Source organism: Lytechinus pictus, chromosome 18 (assembly GCF_037042905.1).
Source record: "Lytechinus pictus isolate F3 Inbred chromosome 18, Lp3.0, whole genome shotgun sequence".
Lineage (NCBI taxonomy): Eukaryota > Metazoa > Echinodermata > Echinoidea > Temnopleuroida > Toxopneustidae > Lytechinus > Lytechinus pictus.
Genome location: NC_087262.1, coordinates 3,619,012 through 3,646,421, shown reverse-complemented (window position 1 = coordinate 3,646,421; position 27,410 = coordinate 3,619,012). Strand labels below are relative to the sequence as shown.

Here is a 27,410-nt window from a genome sequence, read left to right as displayed (position 1 = left end):
ACCAGTCATCCTCATCATCACAATCATCATCATCATGCATCGTCATCATTATCGCCAGTCACCCTCATCATCACAATCATCATCATGCATCGTCATCATTATCACCAGTCACCCTCATCATCACAATCATCATCATCATCATTATCGCCAGTCATCCTCATCATCACAATCATCATCATGCATCGTCATCATTATCACCAGTCACCCTCATCATCACAATCACCATCATGCATCGTCATCATTATCACCAGTCATCCTCATCATCACAATCATCATCATCATGCATCGTCATCATTATCGCCAGTCACCCTCATCATCACAATCATCATCATGCATCGTCATCATTATCACCAGTCACCCTCATCATCACAATCACCATCATGCATCGTCATCATTATCACCAGTCATCCTCATCATCACAATCATCATCATGCATCGTCATCATTATCACAAGTCACCCTCATTATCACAATCATGCATCGTCATCATTATCACCAGTCATCCTCATCATCACAATCACCATGCATCGTCATTATCACCCTCATCATCATCATCATCATGCATCGTCATCATTATCACCAGTCACCCTCATCATCACAATCATCATGCATCGTCATCATTATCACCAGTCACCCTCATCATCACAATCGTCATCATCATGCATCGTCATCATTATCACCAGTCACCCTCATCATCACAATCACCATCATGCATCGTCATCATTATCACCAGTCATCCTCATCATCACAATCATCATCATCATGCATCGTCATCATTATCACCAGTCATCCTCATCATCACAATCATCATCATGCATCGTCATCATTATCACAAGTCACCCTCATTATCACAATCATGCATCGTCATCATTATCACCAGTCATCCTCATCATCACAATCACCATGCATCGTCATTATCACCCTCATCATCATCATCATCATGCATCGTCATCATTATCACCAGTCATCCTCATCATCACAATCACCATGCATCGTCATTATCACCCTCATCATCATCATCATCATGCATCGTCATCATTATCACCAGTCACCCTCATCGTCACAATCATCATGCATCGTCATCATTATCGCCAGTCACCCTCATCATCACAATCATCATCATCATGCATCGTCATCATTATCGCCAGTCATCCTCATCATCACAATCATCATCATGCATCGTCATCATTATCACCAGTCACCCTCATCATCACAATCATCATCATGCATCGTCATCATTATCACCAGTCATCCTCATCATCACAATCATCATCATCATGCATCGTCATCATTATCGCCAGTCATCCTCATCATCACAATCACCATCATGCATCGTCATCATTATCACCAGTCATCCTCATCATCACCATCATCATCATGCATCGTCATCATTATCACCAGTCACCCTCATCATCACAATCATCATCATGCATCGTCATCATCATCACCAGTCTCCCTCATCATCACAATCATCATCATCATCATTCATTAGGTGGGCTGATGATGTCACATCTCCACTTTCCGTTTTCTTATGTTATTACATAAAATCATAATTTTTTCATTATTTCATACTTGTGTGAATAATATGTCTCCCTTACAATGAAATAAGTTGCAGCAATAAATATCCAATGCACTAAATCAGTTGTCAATCCAATTGTTTCAGTACTTGGAGGAAAAAAATTGAACAAACCTAATTTCATATAATAAAATACAAAAGAACAAGTGGAGATGTGACATCATCAGCCCACCTAATGAATATTCATGACGACTGTTTTCACAAAATATTGCTAAATTTTAAAATTCAATAACTTTGTTATTTGTTATCCGATTTTAATGAAATTTTCGGCATTTTGCTCAGTGAATTCTACTCTATTTATTAAGCTATACATACTTTCAGCCCGGACCATCCCTTTAAGGCTTGTGTATTTTCATCAATGAATGACATCTAATTGACTTCAAAAATTCATGTTTGGATATGTAGGGATTTTGATTAATGACCAATGTTACCACGTTTATGTTAGATTTAATAGACAGTTGTCCATAATTTTATCAAACATGCATGCTCAGACTTTAGCCAATATTGAGCGAAAGTTTTTCGTTTGTAATAATGATAAGAAATATCCCCCCCCCCCCCATCCTAGCTGACAAGACACTAGGCCCTTTCGGCATTCCTCGTCTACTTCAATTCTTTCGCTCAATCTTTTTTAGACGTTATTACAGAGAATAGATTATAACTTCTTATATCAATATGGGGTGTTTTTCCTTGATTTGAGATATCCGGTGAGAGGCGAATCATTCTTGATTGTTTCGTAGTACTTGACCAGGTCTGGGTAAGGGCCAAAATACGTCTTCAGACCAATGATGCTGTCCATGAAAAAGTCGATGAGATTGAAGATGACCAGATCGGCTAACGTCATCTGACAAAAAAAGGGATTGAAGTGATAACATGGTTTTGGTTTGAGAAGGATGATGAGGTTTTTTTTTTATAGTGGTAATTAATTTTGTAATTAATATTAATCTTTATATTGATGAATTTATATCTATTCTACTTTTTTTATTAATACCCCCCCCCCATGCATTTGATCTTCGTTTCACCTATAAATCTATCTATCTACCTATATATATATATCTATCATCTTTCTTTCTATCTATCTATATATCTATCTGTTTATATTGTACATTTACATAGATGATATAGACAACTGCACACTTCTTGCACAAATTAATAAAGAGACAGTCTTACCCTGTTTCCAACGAAGTATTTTCCTCCTGCTTTCTGAAGAGATTGAGAGAAGAACTCATAGGAAGGCTTCAGAGTGCTGTCCCTAGCCTTGACAAAGTCTGCTTCCTACATCATTAAGAAAGAAAAAAAAAACGACTTTTCATCTGTAAAGGCGAATGAACTTACTAACTTATGATGAATTGATGATTTCTAATTAATTGAATGAAAGTAGTTTGAGATGGATGGGCCGAGTGCTGATGAAGGAGCATTGAATATGGAAGTTGATGGCACGAGAGGAAACCCAAGACCAAAGATAATCATATGGATGGTGATGAAGGAAAGCAGGGGCCCGTTTTACATAGAGTTAAGATTGATCCAATCAATCGTAGCTCTATGGAAATCCACAAGTGTCATAATTTTTTCTACAGGAAATTTGCACAATGTCCTTTGTAAGCAAAGAGAAACGCAGGGAATTTTAAAGAAAACAACGAATGCATGAATATACACCATTGCTAGAAAATATTTTGAACAAACATGTATTTTAGATGTTGACGTTGCTGGCCGTCCATAGTTGCGATTGATCGGATCAATAGCAACTCTTTGTAAGAAGGGGCCTAGTAAGGTGTGTCTGAACAAGAAGGATGCTCAAGACAGTAAGAAGTGGAAGGAGGGAGTGTCATTGTGTGACTGAGAATGTGGAGCAGTGGCCCAGTGGATTAGTCTTCCGACTTTGAAACAGAGGGTCGTCGATTCGAATCCCATGCAGCCATGCACTCAACCCAGGTGAGGTGAATGGGTACCCGGCAGGATTAATTCCTTGAAAGTATGAACGCTGAAAGGCAGCTCCATCTAAAGCCGGGGTATAGTGATAATAATAACAACGCGCCTCGGAATAGAATATTTCTAGATAGATGGCGCTATATGAATGCCTATTATTATTATTATTATTATTATTATTATTATTATTATTATTATTATTATTATTATTATTATCGTTCGTAAGAGGGAAATGGTGATTGGAATTAATGACGCTGAATGATGAAAATGTGAAACAATCCCAGGAATAACTTGTAAAAAAAACTGACCAAAGTATCAAACAAACGATTTGGAGTTATCCCCATTTAAAGGAATATAAAATTACACCCATGGGAGCGGGTGAGGGGTAACATCGCCAACGAATGCGTTCCTTATTTCCATCATCTTGTACAGAGGGGCAATAATTAAACAACCTTTTCGTGTTTGTGTGCATGGCCTCAAATTTTCTCAACTTTCTATTTCGTTTTACGAACTGGTCAAGGCAAGCTAATTCAACTGCACAGATGAACAGAGACAATCTGCTCATGCAGGAAGCCCCCCAAAATAGGAAATCGGACATAAATACATATGAAATCACCCAATATTATTTAAAATACCAATGAAAATTTTTCTTTGTTTTCATAAATCGCCATATAGCAATGTCTTATGATAAGTCGGGGGGAAAAGGTTTCGGTTATCCCTACAAAGCCCTAAAGTTTGTTATTTTTTGTAATTATTAGATGTATTTTCCCCAAAGTACATGCTTACTCTTTTGGCAGCGTCTGGTGTCTCGTATGCTGGTGTGATTGCGATCTCGATGTCCGCTACGATCCCGAGGATGACGTCTATCTGTGCACGCTCATCATCGTTCTTCCCATAGTAATCTACAAAACATCGATGATATAATAAACAGGCTTACCCCCTCCCACGGTAGGGACACAAAGGAGAGGTTCACCCCTGTAAAAAAAGCTTGTAAAAATACCAGAAAACAATTATAAAACACATTGATGAAGGTTTGAGGAAAATCCATCATAGATTAAGAAAGTCATTGGAATTTAGAGTTTTGGATTTGTGACGTCATTAACGAGCAGCAATATGTTATGTCCTATAACATGCATACATTTCAGTTTTTAAAATATCCATAATGACTCAATTGTTTTTTCTTTCAGAAGCGGGTATCAAATAATTTGTCTGTTGATATAATGAAGGTACAATAACAACCGTTGTCATTGTTTTTTTAATGCCATCTCATTGATTTTTTTTTAAATACACGATAGATGGGAATGCTGCTCGCATATGACATCACAAGTAAAAATACAATTCTAATAACTTTTTTAATCTTTGACGGATTTTTTTATCAAACCTTCACCAATGTGTTTATCATATTTTATGATATTTCACAATAATTTTTTTGTCAGGGTGAATGTCCCCCTTTAATGACTCATTGACGCCACCACAATATATAAGCATAGGCTTATGTACGAGGTGGCATAATGGTCTAGTGTTTCTGACTCTTGTATTTCAGTCAGAAGAGCGTGGGTTCGAATCCTAGCCTGTGATAGCACGGCGTGATTTCCATCAGCAAGAAATTTATTCACTTTGCATTTTTGTCAATAATAAAGATGTGAATTATGTGTATCTGACATGACTTCTAATTCTTTTTCTTGAAAGCTCGGAGCTCTTACCTGTTGTGTGAAACAGGGGCGGCGATTATGGGGGACACAGTGCCCCACACCTTTCCAAGCACTGGGAAGAGTGACCTTTTTTATGCAAGAAAAATGCCCCCTCATGAACGTTTACTGTGCCCTTTTCACCTGAGAAGGACCCGTCTTATGCCGTAAGCAAGTGACACTTTGCCTTCTTATAGGTGCCCTTTCTCGTATCAGTGCCCCTTTTTACCCAAGAAAAGTGCCCCTCACGAATGTGTTCTTTGCCCCTTTCACCTGAGAAGGACCCGTTAGCAAGTGCCCCTTGCCTTCTTATAGGTGCCCTTTCTCGTATCAGTGCCCCTTTTTACCCAAGAAAAGTGCCCTTCGCGAACGTGTTCTGTGCCCCTTTCACCTGAGAAGGACACGTTTTTGCCGTTAGCGAGTGCACCTTTGAGTTATAGGTGCCCTTTCTCGTATCAGTGCCCATTTTTACCCAAGAAAAGTGCCCCTCACGAACGTGTTCTGTGCCCGTATCAACCGAGAAGGACCAGTTTTATGTGTTAACGAGTGCCCCTTTGAAACAAGAAAACAATTATTTTAATTATTGAATGTTACTTCTTATGAAGGAAAAACAACTTGTAAGAATAATCCTACGTGCCTTGAGTTTCATGAGTCATATGAGTGGGGTAGATAAGCAGTGGCGTACAGATGGGGGGGGGGGGGGGGCTTTCACGATCAAGAAAAAAAGATAAAAGGAAAGAGAGAAGGGTGGGATATTATATTATTTTCTAAATAGTATCTATCACAAAATTGGATTTTCGTTATAAAAAGTGTCAAAATTTTGCTCGCTTGCTTCGCTCGCTCACAGCTTCTTATACATTTTACGTGATACAACATCTTGATAGCCCCTCAAAATTGTTGGCTCGTTACACCACTTTAGATAAGTCTTTTTTTTCTTTGATTTTAAGAAAGTGTCATTTTTGAAATAAAAGGTGAATTTTTTTCCCTGTGCCCCCCACACTTTCAACTTCTCTCCGCCGCCACTGGTGTGAAATATTTCTCAAACGTTTTGAATTAAGAATTAGACAAGCTGCAACTTAAGAGATAATGGGGGAAGTGTGAAAGTTTAAGTAAAGAATATACAGTGAGTTTGCTGCTGAACATTGTCCGACTTACCACCTGGAAAGCGACGAGCTAGAAAGCGGTAAATAGCCCTGCTTTGAGTCAGGAGCTGACCGTCTACATCCAACACGGGTAGCTTACCAAGGGGGAACCCTGGATATTAACAGATAAAGGATCATGATTTCTTGAGAGAACTTTGCATTCTTTAAAATATTATTGAATGTTACGGTTTAGTGAGAGTATTCTAGACTAGTATATTTTTTACCGTTGATTTGAACATTAAAATTAACAATGGTAAACGGCTCTCTAAAAATTTTTATTACGTGATTTTTTTAAACATTTATTTCGCATTAAGGAGTATCCCCAGTCTGCATGAATTTTGACTGTTGATTAAAGGACAAGTCCACCCCAACAAAAGTTGATTTGAATAAAAGGTCAGGAGAAAAAGCCAACAAGCATAACACTGAAAATTTCATCAAAATCAGAAATAAGAAAGGCATGACATTTGTATGTTTCGCTTATTTTTCACACAACAGTTATATGTTCAACTCAGTGATATGGAAATGAGAGTCGATTATGTCTCTCACTCGATATTTTTTATACTGGTTTGAATTATACAATATTTCAATTTTCACATAATTATGTGACTTAACCATAATAATGGAATTCCACTTGTTCAGGGAGGAATAGAATTTTGTTTTACATGACAATGAGGAGAAAAATTCGAATATTTCGTATTTCTTACAATAAAATACAAAAGAATTAGTGAGTGGGTGCTGACGTCATCAGTTTACTCATTTGCATATTGACCGGGATGTGCATATAACAGTTTTGTGAAATTAAGCGAAAATGTCATGACTTTCTTATTTTACATCCAATTTTGATGAAATTTTCATGGTTATGCTTGTTGGATTTTTTTCCTTTTGTAGGGTCCATGTTTTGATCAAATCAACTTTTTGTTGGAGTGGACTTGTCCTTATGCGATTTGTGATATTTGCTCTGGTCTTAATATCTCAGAGGGCATATAGAGTTAGAGTTCGGATTGTAATAGAGTTTTTTGGTTCAGAATAATGTCAATATAAGGATTATGGTTTATTTAGTTTTGGAGGTTGGATTTTATGTTTCCGAATTTCCTGAATTATCATGCAGTACACAAAATTTAGAATAAAAAAGTATGAGTTTTTAAGCTCATTAAGAACATCTTTGACCTAGAAAGAAATCAAAAGTATACATGACAAATATTGGAATGATCTAATTCGAAATAGTTTCGACCATAAATTTATTTGAGTGGTTATTAGTGAATTCTAGTGTCTCTAAATAAACTCCATTGTGTGATTTAAAAATGACCGATATCTCCGGGAAAACGATAACGCGTGAATCAGTTAAATGCACATTAATAAATCTAAGTGCACTGCTATATGAAATAGACGAGAAAGCTTGTTTGTTGTTAACCGGGAGTTCATGTTCATTTTGTATACGGACTTGCTGCCCCGCCCCCCCCCCCCCCTCCCCCTCAAACTATATAGCCATGCGGCTGAAATCAACTTTTTTAGTCACTGAATCGAAACGAACCAAATTAAAAATTTCGTTCATTTTTTTGTCATTTCATTTTTAATATGATATTGTGAACGACTGAATGAAATGAAATTGATAAAGTGAATTCACAATGTGAAATTGTTAACGTTCTTGAATTCCAACAGCATGAACAGTGAGTGCACGCATTCACGAACGATCTCAATTTTTATAGAAATCTTGTTCAAAGACGTTATTGTTAAAAAAGTGCACTGTACTGACCCGAAGAGAATTACTCAGCATTTTTTTTTTCAAGCAGACAACGTGCACAGCATTGGAAGGGGTTTAAAGAAAATAATGTAGCATAGATTATAACTGCACATCTTGTTTGCTATAGGTATTGCACTTACACCACTCGACTCATTCACGTTATTAATCATTCTTTGATGGATATGTCATGGTGACATAGAAAAATAAGAAAATATGACGTCATACTTTTCCTGTCCCCTTTGATCTGTGGCCACTCCTGTCCCTCGAAACCATACCGAATATCTTCATACTTCTGTCCTGCCAGAGCAAAGAGCATCCGGGCAGGTTCCCCTCTAGCACGACCATCGAAATACGTCAGTTTGTAGGTAGACATCTTTTAATTTGATTAGAATTAAATTCAGGGGAAGAGGATATAGCAGACAGCGTCAGATGATAATGAGACGATCGAGACTGTGTGTTATCGAGGTACTGGTAGTTATATATACTCCCAAAGACGACTGCACTGAACATTGAAAATATCGCGCACAAAATATTGTACTTGAGGACTTGACCTCTCGCCGTATTGTTCGAACCTGAAATGCAAACGTCAAATACTATTGACATTCCCCTATCGATGTTTACTTCTCTTTATCCTATTTGGACGTGGGACAATACAGTTATGATAGACAGTGCCCTATCTGGAAACGATTTTTCAACAGGGGTGCTGGTGAGAAGCAAAATTTATATAACAAGCAAGCAAATCAGACACACACCCCCACACACAAAAACATAGGTTTCACTACAAAATGAAATAATTTGGGTTAAATTTATACTTTTTAGCAGCCTCCTTGATTTCCAGGGGGTGCTGCCCATGGTTAAAGGTCAAGTCCACCCCCGAAAAATGTTGATTTGAATAAATAGAGAAAATCAAATTAGCATAACGCTGAAAATTTCATCAAAATCGCATGTAAAATAAGAGAGTTATGACATTTTAAAGTTTCGCCTATTTTCACAACAGTGAAATACACAACTCAGTGGCATGCAAATGAGACAGTCGATGATGTCTCTCACTCACTATCTATTTTGTTTTTTATAGTTTGAATTATACAATATTCATTTTTTACAGATTTGACAATGAGGACCAACTTCACTGAACCATATAGTATTAAACAATACTAATTCGAGATGTTCAGAGAGGAATTAATTGTTGTTTCACTTGACAATGAGGAGAAAATTCGAATATTTCATATTTCATATAATAAAATACAAAAGAAATAGTGAGTGGATGACGTCATCAGTCTCCATATTTGCATATCGACCAGAATGTGCATTTAACTGTTTTGTTAAATTAAGCGAAACCGTAAAATGTCATAACTTTCTTACTTTGTATCCGATTTTTATGGAAATTTTCAGTGCTATGCTTGTTGGATTTTCCTCTTTTTATCCAAATCGATCAACTTTTGTTGGGGTGGACTTGTCCTTTAATAAGGCCGAAGCACACCTTAAGCATGTTAAGCTCGCCGGAATAAAACGTAGTAGAATTTTATATTATTTTTGAGACATGGAACATCTTACTGTGTAATGTTCAAAATCATCGTAAGAATACCTATGTTCAAGTTTGTGACTACAATTATGCTATCCTTATTATAATAAAAGCTAATTTCATATCTAGTCGTAATGACGCCATAGCAATCGTAAGATAAATTGTTGTTTGGTTGTTGTTTTTATTTCCTTAAGATTAAAAATATACAATTTTACAAAAAAAAATGTACAGTATATACAAACAAGATAAAATTACGGCTGGTAGCCCATATTCAGCTGGAACTATCATTGTTGCTGCTGGTCTTCCATGGGGGCATGGCTACGATTTGAGACTACTTTGGCCTTTACCATGTTTACTTTAAAATATAGTCTCAAACCTCAAATAAAAACATACCTTTCATTCACATGTTCACAAAACGAGCTAAATGAGATTGGTTCCAAAATCGGATTTTGGACCAGTCTTGAGGTGTGCGATGATACACGCAGCACCCCCAGGTAAATCCAGCACAAATGTTTCAACGGTTTCATTGACGTTGACAGTGATGACAACTTCTACAACGCGCCCCATGTGCCACCATGTACCACCTAGCAAACACATCAGAGCTCACCATCATTATCAGCATCAGCAGTAGCACTACCACCATCACTATCGATCATCACCACAACCATCACCGCTACCACCATATCACTATCATCATCATCACCGCTACCACCACCGCTATCATTATCATCATCATCACTGCTACCAAAACCACCATCATTTTCTTCATCATCATCACTGGTATCAACACCACCATCATCATCATCACCGCTACCACCACCACCATCATTATCATCACTGCTATACCAACACCACTACCATCAGTATCATCATCATCATCATCATCATCACTACCACCACCACCATCATTATCATCATCCTCACCGCTATCACCACCACCACCATGATCATCACCGTCACTGCTACCAAAACCACCATCATTTTCTTCATCATCATCATCGCTACCACCACCATCACCATTATCATCATCGCTACCACCACTACCACTATTATCATCACCGCTACCACCACTACCATCATTATCATCATCATCATCATTATCATCATCATCATCATCATCGCTACCACCATCATTATCATCATCACTGCTACCAACACCACTACCATCATTATCATCATCATCATCATCACCGCTACCATCACCACTATCATGATTATCATCATCATCACCGCTATACATCACCACTATCATGATCATCATCATCATCATCGCTACCACCACCACCATCATGCTCATCATCATCACCGCTACCATCACCACTATCATGATCATCATCATCATCACCGCTATACATCACCACTATCATCATCATCATCATCACCGCTACCATCACCACCATCATGATCATCATCATCATCACCGCTACCATCACCACCATCATGATAATGATCATCATCATCATCGCTACCACCACCACCACCATTATCATCATCCTCACCGCTACCACCACCACCATCATCATTATCATCATCGCTACCACCACCATCATCATTATCATCACCGCTACCATCACCACCATCATGATCATCATCATCATCACCGCTACCATCACCACCATCATGATCATCATCATCATCACCGCTACCATCACCACCATCATGATCATCATCATCATCATCATCGCTACCACCACCACCACCACCATTATCATCATCCTCACCGCTACCATCATCACCATCATGATGATCATCATCATCACCGCTACCATCACCACCATCATGATCATCATCATCATCACCGCTACCATCACCACCATCATGATGATGATCATCATCATCATCGCTACCACCACCACCACCATTATCATCATCCTCACCGCTACCACCACCACCATCATCATTATCATCATCGCTACCACCACCATCATCATTATCATCACCGCTACCATCACCACCATCATGATCATCATCATCATCACCGCTACCATCACCACCATCATGATCATCATCATCATCACCGCTACCATCACCACCATCATGATCATCATCATCATCATCATCGCTACCACCACCACCACCACCATTATCATCATCCTCACCGCTACCACCACCACCATCATCATTATCATCATCGCTACCACCACCATCATCATTATCATCACCGCTACCACCACTACCATCATCATCATCATTATCATCATCATTATCATCATCGCTACCACCACCACCATCATTATCATCATCATCACTGCTACCAACATCACTACCATCATTATCATCGTCATCATCATCATCATCATAACTACCACCACCACCATCATTATCATCATCCTCACCGCTACTACCACCACCATCATGCTCATCTTCATCACCGCTACCATCACCACTATCATGATTATCATCACCATCACCGCTATACATCACCACTATCATGATCATGATCATCATCACCGCTACCATGGGCGGAAATCTGTCCCGAAAGGTAGGGGGGACAACAGGGGCGGATCCAGCCTTCGCCAATTGGGGGGGGGGCGATTTTTTTTTTCAGCCATAAAAAATTATGTTAATCCCCGATCGGCCGCTCGAAGATGATTTTTGTTTGTTTCATTGAAAGAGTAGTCCTCATGGCCACTCTAGCTTCATTCTTATAATTCAACATAAATATATAATATCATAATCCTTATCTATATAATGCGAGCGCGAAGCGCGAGCAATTTTTTTTTTTTTTTGGGGGGGGGAATTTTATGTATTTTTTCCTAAAATTTGAACATTCTGGGCAATGTTTGTTATCCTGAAAAAGATGTATATGCAACTGAATAATTACTTCGAACGCGAAGTGCGAGCAGATGTTAACTGATGGAAAAGGTTAGCCATGAGTACGTTACATATTTCAACAATCAAATAATGCGTGCGCGAAGCGCGAGCTTAAATTTTTTTGAAATTTTTGCTTAAAGAATGGAAATTCTAAGCACTTTTTGTAACTAAAACATATAATAGGTATATACAGTGGCGGACCTTGACCTGAGGAGACAAAGCATTGGAGGGGTTCTGTATTGTTTGTGAAAAATGCTGTTCCCCTTCAATGCTTTGTCTCCTCCGGGTCACGGTCCGCCACTGGGTATATAACTAAACAATTGATGCAAACGCGAAGCGCGAGCGGAAAAAATTGAGATTTAGACCTAAGAACGAGACACTCTATTCATGTTTTGTAAATCATGAAAAGGATGAGTAATTGGGGGCCTTCCTTACACCCGGTCCTTACATTGATAATGCGAGTGCAAAGTGCAGCCATAAAATGTTTTTTTTTATTTAAACTGATCGAAAACGTACTTGTTAAGGACTGCTTGCACTTAGCCATGAAGACGTTACATATTTCAACAATCATAATGCTAGCGCGAATCGCGAGCTGAAAATTGTTGACATTTTTACAAAAAGAATCGAAAATTTTAATCAATTTTCGTAATCGTGAACAGGGTAGCTATATAACTAACCAATTGATGCAAGCGAAGCGCGAGCAGAAAAATTCGAGATTTAGACCTAAAAACGGGACACTCTATTCATGGTTTGTAAATCATGAAAAGGATGAGTAATAGGGGATCTTTCTAAATTAATAATGCGAGCACAAAGCGCGAGCAGAAAATTTTTGATATTGTGATCTGAAACTGGATAATGATTTAAATAGAGAACAAGTTGAATATCTGAATAAACATGCGCGTGTTTCAGATTTAGAGCTAGAATCTAGGCATTCTACACCTCTTTTATCATGAAAAATCTGAAAAAGAGTCAATTTCAGCTATATATTTCAAGCACTTTGTAGGAAAATTGTGATGTGGATATAGATCGCACTTAATAAAGAGCTGATATTTTTCATTGTTATTTGAGTTTTGACATAGGACCGGGACATCCTTGGGACATGTCATACGAAAATGATGACTATCTTCCTATTCCTCTTGCTAAGCGCGAGATAAAACAAAAGGGACAACTTAATCGTGAAATTATTAATATCTTATTTATTAATGCCGAATGAGGGCGAGAAATCTGATGATATTATGGCCTGAAAACTGGACATATCAAGCAATTTTGTAATTATGAATAGAATGCATCAGTCAAAATATTTTTAACCATTAATGCGAGCGCAAATCGCGAGTCAAAATCTTTGATAAACTGTCATGAAAATCAATAATGAGACATACATAAATCGCCAATTAAAATGCGAGCGAGTAGCCAGCGCTATCTGATACGTATTGACAATCAGACTTGATTTTTTCAAACTAAATGGAATACACAAAAATAATAGGTACTTAATAAATCGAAATTTGCGAGCGCTCAGTGCGAGCGGAAAATGTCAATAATCAGACCATGAAGCTGTCATTTTTACAGAGCACTTTTTAAAATCAGTTTGTAAATCACACAAAATATTGAAAGTTTGATTTCCGAGGTGAAATGTGTAATGTATATTGACTTCCAAACTTGATATTTAAGCTCGATCCATATTGAAAAATCACCTGACAGGCAATGCGAGCACGAAGCGCGAGCGAAAATTTCATATAGTAACATGAAAGATTCTTTTTATTTTTCAAGTCTTCCCCTCATCTTATTTTAGTCACTCTGGAAAATTTGACAAGCCCCCCCCCCCCAAAAAAAAAGAAGGTTTTCACCCAAAATGTAAGGTCATTTAGTCCAAAATACATGTATTATTTCGAATGTGAATGGTGCATTTTTCTCCATCATAAAAGACCAAAAATAGTAGGGGGGACATTTGATATTGTGTCCCCCCTACTATTTTTGGTAGGGGGGACGCGTCCCCCCTGGGATTTCCGCCCATGACCGCTACCATCACCACCATCATGATCATCATCACCGCTACCATCACCATCATCATGATCATCATCACCGCTACCATCACCACCATCATGATTATCATCATCGACATCATCACCACCATCATGATTATCATCATCGACATCATCACCGCTACCACCACCACCATCATAATCATCACCGCTACCATCACCACTATCATGATCACCATCACCACCGTCATTATCATCATCATCAATGCTACCAACACCACCATCATGATCATCACCATCGACATCATCACCGCTGCCACAACCACCACCATAATCATCATCATCGTCAACAATACAATTACTAGTATCACCATCATCTTGGTTTTTCCTGCCCATGTTGTGTAGGTTTCGTTAAAATGTTCCATTCATAATAAATTATTGGGATTACCCTGACAATCATTTACAAAAATAGACGGTGAAACTTTATTTCATCAAATTCTACAAACTCTGCATACATTTATTGCTTCAATCTAAAAATATAACAGATACATGTTAGAATGACTAAACATGGTAAAACCATTGATAAAATGAGAGAAGAGAGAGGTGGGAGGGAGAGAGGGGGGGGGGGCGGGGTGAAGAGGAGGGGAGAGGAACTCACGGAATTGTGTTTTTCAGACATTTAAGTCAATTTAAAAATAACTGAAATCATATCATGATAATATCTTATCTGTATTTATATTTTATTTATCAATTTATTATAAGTCTGATCTATTGGGATTCCAATCTTTTATAATTTTGTAAATGAAAACTGGCATTGAACTTTCTAGTTAAATATCTCACTCATTAGAAGAACAAGAATGGAATGTTCGAGAACTAACATAGATTTCCTCTTTGGTATAGAGCACTTCAAACGCTGATTGAAATTTGTCAAACCTCACAGTAGTTGTAAAATAGTTTAAACAACCATGCTTAATTTATTGAGAATTCAATAAATTAAATGAAAAATAAACTTGGCTGTTTAAGACTTTAAACCAGGGATTCTCAAATGGTGGCGCACCGAGCCTTGCGCAGTGGCGCTTGGGAGCCGGTATAAAAAAAAAAGAAGTAAAAATAAGGAAAAATTGGGGAGAAACAAATGTATCTACCAGTAACCTGGGCTGGAAATAACGATTTGGTGATCATTTTAATACAAAAAGAAAACAAAAACTCTTTACTTGACACTTCATTGCTAATTGATTTCCTCAAATTTTGTCAAATTCAGCACTCGATAACCCCTATTATGGAGGATCGATGTTGTTCTCCTTTTTATTTATTCTATGCTGTACAAAGTTTATGTGCCACACAAGTGATTTGAAAGCCCCGTTTGGAGGATTTCAATTTCTACGGCGAGTAATTTTGCATTTCCAGAGTATACGTTTTGGTTAAGAGTTAAACATCAAATAATATGATATTCAAAGAACATCCTGATCATAAAATATTGTGAATTTGGGACATAACAAGCAGAAACTTTGTTTCCGAAGCCGATTAAAATCCGAAGTTGTAATAGTAAAATATGCTCAGATGTATTGCCTGCCGTGATTGCCTGCATGCAGAGAGAGGGGCAGTTTGCAGTGCAACGCCCGAGTTTCAGCCCTTGCAAAATCGGGGAATGTAACTTCAGCCACTGGCATACTAACAGATGGGGGTGTGGACTGGGGGCCCCCAAGTGTTTCACGGCCAAGAAAAAAAAGTAGAAAGGGAAAGAAAAGGAAAAGGAAAGACTGGAATATTGTATTATTTCCTTAATATTATGTTAAAATATAGATTTTTGTATTGAAAAGTTCAACGTTTTTGCTTCAGCTGCCATATCTAGCCCCCTCAATTTTGTTTACTCATTATGCCGCTTGCTTCAGCCAATAGATCTGGTGCAGAACAGTCTGAACTAGTGGTATCATTGGTATGTTGTGAAAAAGTCACTAATCGTTTTTTTTATATTGTGTAGTTTGGTGGCATTTGTATATCTTATGTTGATGTTAATTAGAGCCCCTCTGGGCAATTTAAAAGGCCTAATATTCCAAAACTTCTGCCCCCTTGACCGCCACCAGGGGTATCTGGACCCCTCCGCAATACTTTGCTGGTTTGCGTAATGGATAGTGGCGCATTACAGATTCTCAACAAGAAATGTGGAGCTTCAAAACAAGTAATTGAGAATGGCTGCTTTAAACTCTTGTTTGAACAACTACTGTGAGGTTCAAATAGGAATCAGCGTTATATAAACAATTTTAATAGCGTTTTTATTTACAGTACAATGGCTACTCATAATAACAACACAAGATATTCATGCACCCCTACATATGAATTTTTAAAAGAAGGTTGAATACAATTTTATCTAATATCAGGTCAAAATGGAACCTGCACATTCGTTGGTCAGAAAATGATAAATCTCAGAAGCTGCAGAATGGTTTTGAAAGGGGAGGGGGTGGTGATCATGTAAAAAATCAAAATAGGATGGCCATAGGGGCTGAAGTCCCCTCAGTCCCATGTTCCGCAGCTCCTGAACAGTGGCGTAGCTACGGGGGGGCATGGGGGGGCACGTGCCCCCCCTGAGATTTGGTGTGTCCCCCCAGGTGCCCCCCCTGAAAAAAATTGGCAGAGCAAAAAAAAAAAGGGAGAAAGAAGAAAAGAAAAAAAGAAAAAAGAAGAAAGACAGAAGAACAAAAAGGAAGAGGAAGACGAGTGAATGAAATAATGTGAGGGGAAGACTTGCAAAAAAAAAATCTTTCATGTTACCATATAAAATTTTTGCTTGCGCTTCGCGCCAGAATTGCCTGTTCGATGAGATTCATATCTTGCTCAATAGGCTGATATGGAGCAAGTTTTGAAGTCTATATACAAAACATATTTTAGCTCGGACATCGAGCTTTCATTATTTTTTTCATTTACAAATTTAAGTGCTCTGTAAAATGTTTGTTTTTATGGTCTACATATCAGCATTTTAAGCTCACGCTGCGTGGTCACATTGTTTGATTTGCCAAGTTCATATTGTCTAGGTGTATTCCATAATGTTCCATTAAACAAATGTATTCAGAATGCCCAGATTCTAGGTCTAAATCTAAAACATGCGCGATGGCCTGCATGTTCTTTATTTAAAATGTACTTAAATTATCCAGTTTCACGTCAGAATATCAATAATTGTCTGCTCACGCTTCATGATCGCATTATTAATGATACCCAATTAACTATATCCTATTTATGATTTACAAAATATGAATAGAGTGTCCCGCTTTTAGGTCTGAAATCTAAATTTTCTACCTCTCGCGCTTCGCGCTCGCATCAATTGTTTAGTTACATACCTATCCCATTTATTAATACAAAAAGTGCTTAGAATGACCATTTTTAGGTCGGAATGTTAAAAAAATTTGCTCGCGCTTCGCGCTCGCATTATCGAAATATATACCGTCTTCGTGGGTAACTGTAAGCAGTCCTTAACAGGTCCCTTTTCGATAATGCTAGAACAGGTAATAAAAATTTCTGCTCGCGCTTGGCGTTCGCAGTAACCATCTAGTTACATACGAATCTTGTTCAGGATCACACATAACATTGCCCAGAATATTAAATTTTCAGGACAAAATACATAAAAGTAAAAAAAAAAAAATCGCTCGCGCTTCGCGCTCGCACTTTTTATAAGGCTTATTTCATGTTAATGTTGTTTTATAAGAATAAAACTAAGAAGTGACTGATCGGGGAAAATATAGGTGAAGATAATTTCGGGCACCGTCCCCTATTGGCGAAAGTCGGATCCGCCCTTGTGACACACACACCGAAAAAATGGTGCCCCCCCTGAAAAAGCAAGGACCCCCCAGTGCCCCCCCAGGAAAAAAATCCTAGCTACGCCACTGCTCCTGAATCAAACACAATAATTGTTATTTTACCAAACAAACATGCAAACCCCTGTTTAACCAATAATTCTGTTTTAAACTTGTTTGTAGTCATGATGGTTTATGGAAATATTTTTTTTCACATCGTTAATGACACGACATACATTTCCATTTTGCTTTTAATTAAATTCTTGTTTTTCTGTTTCAATCCGAATCTGGAGGTTGTATCACAAACAGTTTATTTCGACTTATTGTCATATTTAAATATTTAAATATGACAAAAAATGATTTAGATATTTAAATATTTTTTGGTATATTACTTATTTTAAGCTCGTTTTCCGTCCGTCTCTTGTATAGGTTTTGTTAATTAGTATTAAAACTAAGTTTAGGGACTTGCCTTTTATACAAGCTCTGCTTTTCTTGGCAAGTCCCGCCGTTCAGTTAATCTATCTTCAATATTTGTTATGAAATGTCATTGAAGTGTACGTATCATTTTGAACATGTAGGCCTATACTGTTACTTCGATTATTTTGTTGAACGGAAATGAATAAATCTAAATCTAAATCTCTATGACACACCCTCGTGATATGTGAGAAGAGAGAAAATGACCTTCCAATATTTTCATCTAATAATTATTGAATTATGATTTAATAAGGGGTGTATTTTCTTGTTTTGAGATATCCGGTGAGAGGCGAATCATTCTTGATTGTTTCGTAGTACTTGACCAGGTTTGGGTAAGGGTCAAAATAAGTCTTCAGACCAACAGTGCTGTCCAGGAAAAAATCGATGAGATTGAAGATAATCAGATCGGCTAACGTCATCTGACGAGAAAGATTGAAATAAAAACTTGACAGTAAGACATGGTAAAAATATGAGAATACGGAAGGGTGACGTATGTTTCTACAGTGACTACAGCCATGGACAGTTTTGCAGGGAAAAAAAACCGACGATCTATTTAATTGTACTTTTTCAATAATACATACGTTGCAATCAATCAATCAATCAATCAACCTTTCTAATTTTCTTTTCATTTTTATTTCTATTTTTCTTTCCATTTTCGTTTCTATTTGTGTTTCTATTTTTTTTCTATCTATAGTCTTTCTTTCTATCTTTTTAGTTTCTATCTATCTATCTATTGTATTATATCTCCTTAACATCGTTCCCGCTAACTTGATCTCCACATGAAGGAAAGTTGTTAAGAGAACATGGGTTGTGTCATTGATGAGGCTAAAAAATGAACGTCCACAATCTGGGTCATAATTGTTATTGTCTGTTTTTATAACATAATTCATGCTATTTATGCTCAAACGTGCATGTATATAGCGAGTTTAAATCATTGGTAACTTCCTTATTTTCACCATAAGTTCCTAGCTGCGGAACCGTCGACAAAGACTTTCAGGGTCCCGTAACACAAAAGTTAGCGATTGATCGTACGCTTGATTTTCACAATTGATTATACATTGTAGTCAATGGAATCAATCGTAGAAAAATGTTCTACGATCATTGCTAAGTTTTGTGTTACAGGCCCCTGATCTTGCTTTCATAGTGAACCTAGTAGTTATTTCTTTTCAAATCAACTATATACACTGATATACGTTTTCATTCTTCTCTATTTTTTTACATCGAAACTAAAGGTCAGTCAATGCAACCCGCTGTTAATCTTATGATCACATCAAATCATTTTTTTTTGCAACATAGCAACAACTAGCTAATCAAAAACTATCTTACCCTGTTTCCAATGAAGTATTTTCCTCCTGCTTTCTGAAGAGATTGAGAGAAGAACTCATAGGAAGGCTTCAGAGAGCTGTCCCTAGCCTTGACAAGGTCTGCTTCCTACATCGTGAAGAAGAAAATTTTTGTTTTTAAGACTCTTCATCTTTAAAGGCGAATTAACTTCCAAACTGAGGTCGTTATTTGCTATTTACAACACAAAAGGGTTTAACAATCTCAGAAGTGACTTTATGCAAGTTTGACAAAAATATTAACAAGGAGTTACCCCATTACTGATTTCTAAGTTATATTCGTGATTATCCTACGGGAGCAGATTGATGTACACTGCAAAAACTCCGGTGTTAATTTACCACCAACAGAGAAGTATTGAAACAACACCAGTTTGGAATCAAACCGATGCTGTTTAAATATTGATTGGTGTTGTATAAACTCCTATCTGGTGGTGTTAAAACAAAACCAAACTAATGTTTTTTTAACACTTCTTTGGTGTGGACATATAGAGATACCGGGCTGGTGTTAAATCGGCACCGGTATAATTTGCAGTGTAGGGTAAAATCGCGAACGATCGGTGCCTTATCATGTCAAATATCTTAAGTTGGGCAATGCCATTACAATCAACTTTTAAAAAAAAAACGTCTGACCTTCATTTTTCTCTTTTTAACTTCGCATCACAACCTGCTCAAGAGCAATGCATCTTCTCAGAGACAAACTTTAAGGTAGGTCTCACATAAAAATCGGAAGTACTAAGGGCCTGAATGCCTTTATTGTGTTGTGAATATTGGCATATCAGGCGTAGCATATTTTATTCAAGGATGTTCAGTCCTGATTGTCTTCATAACGCGTTGTGGTTCTAATAATAGACACACATACTGATCTATAATTTTTAGTTTATCTAAATGATCAATGAAAACTATTCCAGTTGCCACAAGATGTCTACTTTGTTGTGAATTTAGCGTCTAAAATCGCTATGTTGTAGTCGGGAGGAAAATGTTTCGTCATTCCCCACTTTACCCTAAACATGCTAAAGTTTTTTTTATCCCTATTCTGCATTCATCATTGTTTCATATATCCACATGCTTACTCTTTTAGCAGCGTCTGATGTTTCGAAAGCTGGCAAGACTGCGACTTCGATGTCCGCTACCATTCCCATGAAAACATCCATCTGGGTACGTTCCTCATCGTTCTTACCATAGTAATCTACACAAATCGTCAAGATACGAACAGGTTTACCTATTATTATATACCTACAAGATCTGTCATCGGAACGACGTCTAAAGATTTATTACCCCTGTCGGATTCTACCAGCCAACAGGCTTACCCTTAAACAATTAATAATGTTCAATCTTCCCTCTCTGCGGTCAAGTAAATACAAGTCATATCACAATGAAAACCTGCGAGGTCTTTGTCGAAAATTGTTGAGTCGGAACAACTTTTTCATCCGACGTTTTGGAGCTGACGGAAAATTGCAAATATGTCGTTTGTCCATGCAGAGTCACGCCGGACGAAACTGTGCTGTTTCGATTCACAAGACTTCACTCTTATGAAGGGCACTTGTCAATAGATTACCTACGTTCCAGAAAGCGTCTACGTACGTAGCTTTTGCGAAAATTCCTTATGACTACCTGGTTGGAGAGTTACAAATGCATTTTCCATTACTAAAGTTGCTACTTGTCTTTAAGTGAATGCTGTTTCAAATCATGTCAATATCTTGAGCTGTAAAGTAGCACCGTGAGAGTAGCAGTGATTTATTTTGTGTACAAAACAGTCATAATTATGGAAATTTGAACAAATAAAGCTCTTGCAACATTGTCAATCGCCATAGAAAGTGATAGGCTAAATTGCGACTATTTAGGCTTTCTTAATATGATTGTCTTTTCTTGTCACTTTGCAACCGATTTTGGAACTTAAAAATAGAATACTTCTTTCTATCATCTCTTTCATTAAAACTTATTTTCGTTATATAGCCTCCATTTACTGTAAAAGTGCATTGTATTCTCCTTAGTTTTTTATATTATATCATAAGAATAAGTCTTGATCTATCAGCATTGCATTCTGTGTGAGAATATGCACTGTAAAAACTGTGGTGTTAAAACTGACACCAGTGGGTGTTTATAGAGGACCACACCCTCTGGTGTTAAAATTACACCCTAGAGATTGAATATAACACCAAAGAGTGTACATGTAACAACCAAAGGTGTTGCAATAACACCTATAGGCAGTGGCGTACCGTGGGTCACGGCATTGGGGGGGCACCAGCAAAAATTTTGAGTCGCTCAATTACCAGGTATAGGCCTATTGACCTTGTACAGATACATTTTAAGGACTGTGCCATTAAACGGATATGTAATGTATCTCACTGATCAAATGATGCGAGCGCGAAGCGCGAGCTAAAAATTTTAGAAATTCATACCTAAAAAGGGTCAAAATAAGCTATCAAATAAAAAAAAATACGTATCTGTCTCGCTAAACAAACAATGCGAGCGCGAAGCGCGAGCTGAAATTTTTGTATTTATTGACCCCAAACAGAGACAGTTTAAGGACTATTTTTTAGAAATCAAATAAAAGTATACATATCTCACCATACTCATCTAATTTGAGTGCCAAGCGCTTGCTGATTTTGTAAGAAAACATGAAACACCTTTTGTAGTCATTGTAATCATGATTAAAATACGCATCTCACTAATCAAATATTGCGAGCGCGAAGCGCGAGCTAAAAATTTAGGAAATTCAGACCTGAAGAGAAGCATTCTAAGGCTTGTTTGTAGGAATTTACGAAGACCATACGTACTTCACGTACAAAATGATGCGAGCGCGAAGCGCGAGCTGAAAATTGTGTATATATTGACCCCAAACAGGGACATTTTAAGGACTATTTCTTTTTTTTAATCCATTAAGAGTATACATATCTCACCATAGTCATCCAATGCAAGTGCCAAGCGATTGCAGATTTTGTTAGAATCACATTCAAACACATGAAGAGCTTTTTGTAGTCATAGTAATCATGATTATCATACGCATCTCAGTAGCGCAAAGTGCGAGCTGAAAATATAAGAAATTCAGATGTGAAGAGGGGCATTCTAAGGCTTGTTTGTAGGAATATACTATGACCATACGTATTTCACTAAACAAATGATGCGAGCGCGAAGCGCGAGCTGAAATTTTTTGATATTTACATCAGAAAAAGAGACATTTTAAGGACCGATTTCAGGAATTCATGAAGAGCAGACAAATCTCATCAATCCACTAATTCGAACGTAAGCACGAACACGAACAAGGATTTTTTTATATACAGACCTTAAAATGAGGCTATCACTTTAAGTAGTCATGAAAAGAAGCATATGTCACTACATAAAACAATAATAACTCGAAGTGCGATGATATATATTTGGTGCATATTGACTTGAAAACAGGACGTTTTGGTACAACATGATTGTACATGTATATCTCGTTAAACAGACAATGCTATTACCAAGAATAATGAACAAATAGGCCCTGAGCACATTATGTTTCATAAAGTTATGAAAAAAAAAATTCTTATGTAATATAACACAACATATAATATAATATAACATTATAATGTACAATAAATTCTTCTTTCCCACTACGTTTCTTTCTTCTCCCTCTTTTTCTCCCTTTTCTCACGTTTTTTTTTTTTTTTTTGGCCAGCCGATTGGGGGGGGGGGGCACGTGCCCCCCATGCCCCCCCGTAGTTACGCCACTGCCTATAGGTGCTAAACTAACACTGTCAATTTAACACCGGTGTAAAATAACTGGTGTGGTCCTCTATGTACACCGGTTAACACCGCATTTTTTGCTGTGTGGGAGGGGAGGTGGGAGGTGATGCCCTTATAAGGCAAACAAATTAAAGTCCGACTTACCACCTGGAAAGCGACGAGCTAGAAAGCGGTAAATAGCCCTGCTTTGGACCAGGAGCTGACCGTCTACATCCAACACGGGTAGCTGAGCAAGGGGGAACCCTGGATATTAACAGATAAAGAAAGTCAATATAATAGCATCTTAATCAAAGAATTGGCTGAAATGTATCACGTGGCCAGTAATTTATCGCAATTTGCCAAATCATTTGCATGTCCCGCACGTTTTCAAAGTTTTGTGAAAGGGTTGGCATCTGGGTCCCGTACGTAACACAAAGGTTAGCGATTGATCGTACGCTTGATTTTCACGATTGATTGTATACATTGTAGTCTATGGAATCAATCGTAGAAAAATGTTCTACGATCATTGCTAAGCTTTGTGTTACGGGCCCATGGTGATGCACATCACTATCTTATAAAATCATGACTTCGCTCATGCAATTGAATAATTTCAACACCTGTTACAATATTTTGAAACAATCCAAAACGAACCTTGAACGTTTAATTGTTTTTGACTAATCGTTGACTATTCTTTGTTGAACTGCAAAATAAAAATCAGTATTGTGAAAACGAACTTCACATCATACGTTTAATACAGATAATAACAAAATTATTAAACAAATCAAACAAAAGAGACAAGCTTCAGTATAAGCAGATCACCATGCATTGAACTGTGTTCTTGAATTCTAACGGGTGGTTACGTTCACGACAAACCCCACGATCTTATAATGAAACTATTGTTGGACCCCCCCCCCCCCGAAAAAGGAGAGCGAGAGAAAGTAAAGGGTAACAAGTGAATACTGTTTTCCGAATATTGGGCCAAAATACATCACAAATTTAGATTTTTGTGAAATTTTTTGCTCACTCGCAATTGTTTTGAAATCTCCCCCCCCCATACGCCAGGTATGGCCCGTCAAATTTTCTCCATTATACTGAATGCAACGGTAAAAAGGGATAATTTTGTCTAAGTGTATTACATCTGATTATCATTGGTCAATGTCGTACGACACTGAACCGAATATAACACTGTTTATAATGCGAATTACAAGCACAAGTCATGTAGGTCTCTTAGTTATGGTTGAATGAGGAAACAAACTCGTATCAAGAATCCCAAGATACTACTACTACTACTACTATACTAATAATAATAATAGAAAGTCAAAAGGGGCCTAAGCTTTCGATCCTAGCAGAATCTTCGTCGGAGGCAAAATGACAAACATATAATAATAATAATAATAATAATAATGGTAATAATAATAAAAATAATATTAACAACAATAATAATAATATTAATAACAATTATGATAATGATTATGATAATAAGGATAATAATATTTATAATTACACTGTAAAAATGAAGTGCTAATTTAGCACTTATGTACAGTGCTTGTAGAGTGACTGCACTACGAGTGCCGATTTTCTAGTTTAAATTTGAACAAGAAAATCAGCACTCGTAGTGCAGTCACTATATACAAGCACTAAAAGTGCTAAATTAGCACTTCATTTTTTACAGTGATGATAATGATGATGATAACAATAAAAATAATAAGGATGATGGTGGTGGTAATGATAATAACAATAATAATAATAATGATAACAATAATGATAATAATAATCATATAAATAATTGGCTTTTATATTGCACGATATCAATCTACGACTGCTCAAAGCGCTTCACAATTATTACCCGGTCACAAGGTTCATTTTAGCAGCCTGTTTAATAGGCGCACACTTGCTAAACCAACCACAATGACGGTTGTTTCCTACAGGTACCCAATTAGCACCTGGGTGAGAGTGCAGTGGCAAAGTGTGGATCGACGCCTTGCCAAGCTAGGAAGCTACGCCATGGTGGGATTCGAACACACGACCCTCTGATTAAGGCGAGAGTCAGAACCGCTACACCACAGCACTGTAAAGCTCAAGCTGAAGATAATGATTTTAACGTGACTTATTGTGTATTAGCAGTGGGCACAAGCTTGTATGCAAGATCACACATAATTACTAGTGAATGGGGGTTAAATAAAAACGAGCCTAAAATATTGAGAAAGTCGGCTCTTTATAGAACTAACTTTTACTTACACTGTAAAAAATGATGTGCTAATTTAGCACTTACAGTGCTTGTATAGTGACTGCACTACGAGTGCTAATTTATCTCGTTTAAATTTGAACTAGAAAATCAGCACTCGTGGTGCAGTCACTATACAAGCACTGTAAGTGCTAAATTAGCACTTCATTTTTTACAGTGTATATGGCATCATACAAGGATACATCAGCACCAAAATGTTACACAGCTTGTTTGCTATCGATCAGTGCACACCATACACGCAGCTATATAGATTATCTTATGGATGATAATTAATGCACATTTGCACTGATGAAATGAACTGAAATGAAAATATGACGTCATACGTTTCCTGTCTCCTTTGATCTTTGGTCACTCGGAATCATACCGAATATCTTCATACTTCTGTCCAGTTAGTTCGAAAAGCATCCGAAGAGTTATTACTCAGCATTTTTTTTTCAAGTAGATAACGTGCACAGCATTGGAAGGGGTTTAAAGAAATGTAGCATATAGATTATAACTGCACATCTTGTTTGCTTTAGGTATTGCACGCCACTCGACTCATTCACGTAATTAATTATTCTTTGATGGATATGTCATGCTGGTGACATAGAAAAATAAGAAAATATGACGTCATACTTTTCCTGTCCCCTTTGATCTGTGGCCACTCCTGTCCCTCGAAACCATACCGAATATCTTCATACTTCTGTCCAGTTAGTTCGAAAAGCATCCGGGCAGGTTCCCCTTTAGCACGGGCATCGAAATACGTCAGTTTGTAGGTAGACATCTTTGAATTGGATTAGAGAGTCACAAAATGAGATGGAAGTGATGGAGAGGAAACTAGACAACGTCCGGTTAATGGGGTGGAAGCTTGCTGGTGACGATTGCACTGCTATCGCACCACGCATAAGTACTATTGACAACGTAGTTGGAGCGTGCCGCGTTTGTTAAATTAGTATAGGCCCGTTATTTTATGTGGCGTCAATTTCGCGCCCGGGAGCTCGGAGAGGGGAGCGAAGTGATCGAAACACTATGACTCGCTGACGATGGCGCGCGCCTTCAACATGAGGTCACGTGAATAGATGGATGGTCTATGACGTCACATAATCTAATCCAATCAGGCTAATAACACTGCTACGATGACAAGATGAAGGCCATGCATGCATCGCAGTGCAGTGCGATGGAACTCACGATGTCTTCACGAAGTACATGATAACTATCTTATTATGGAACGCGGAAAGGCTAAAATTTGATCACTGTCACTTTTGATTTGATGGACCTCCGTACCAGCCATCATCAAATCAAGTGCAGCCATCAGTAAATCAAAAGTGGCCATCATCATATCAATTTTCAGCATCATATCCCTCTGTACCAGCCATCATCAAATCAGTTTCTAACATCAAATCAATGTTGTCCTTTCGGCGTTCCTGATGTGCGCGCCAAAAGGACACCTGTATTAGTTGATGGCAGCCACTTTTTATTTGATGACGGTTACTTTTGACTT

At 37.6% G+C, this 27,410-nt stretch overlaps 2 protein-coding genes across 2 annotated transcripts; both read right to left on the bottom strand.

Moving 5' to 3' along the window:
- Positions 1–1,804: 1,804 nt before the first annotated feature.
- On the bottom strand, positions 1,805–8,650 carry LOC129281790 (glutathione S-transferase 1-like). Its single transcript, XM_054917711.2, has 5 exons — positions 8,295–8,650; positions 6,342–6,440; positions 4,285–4,400; positions 2,743–2,847; positions 1,805–2,416 (listed from the first exon to the last, which is right to left on the bottom strand). Exons 1-5 carry the CDS (start codon positions 8,440–8,442, stop codon positions 2,243–2,245), a joined length of 642 nt encoding a protein of 213 aa, XP_054773686.2. The 5' UTR covers positions 8,443–8,650; the 3' UTR covers positions 1,805–2,242.
- A 6,223-nt stretch (positions 8,651–14,873) lies between these two features.
- Positions 14,874–27,105, bottom strand: LOC129281762 (glutathione S-transferase 1-like). Its single transcript, XM_064113347.1, has 5 exons — positions 26,546–27,105; positions 23,851–23,949; positions 21,054–21,169; positions 19,970–20,074; positions 14,874–19,062 (listed from the first exon to the last, which is right to left on the bottom strand). Exons 1-5 carry the CDS (start codon positions 26,691–26,693, stop codon positions 18,889–18,891), a joined length of 642 nt encoding a protein of 213 aa, XP_063969417.1. The 5' UTR covers positions 26,694–27,105; the 3' UTR covers positions 14,874–18,888.
- Between the last annotated feature and the right edge of the window lie 305 nt (positions 27,106–27,410).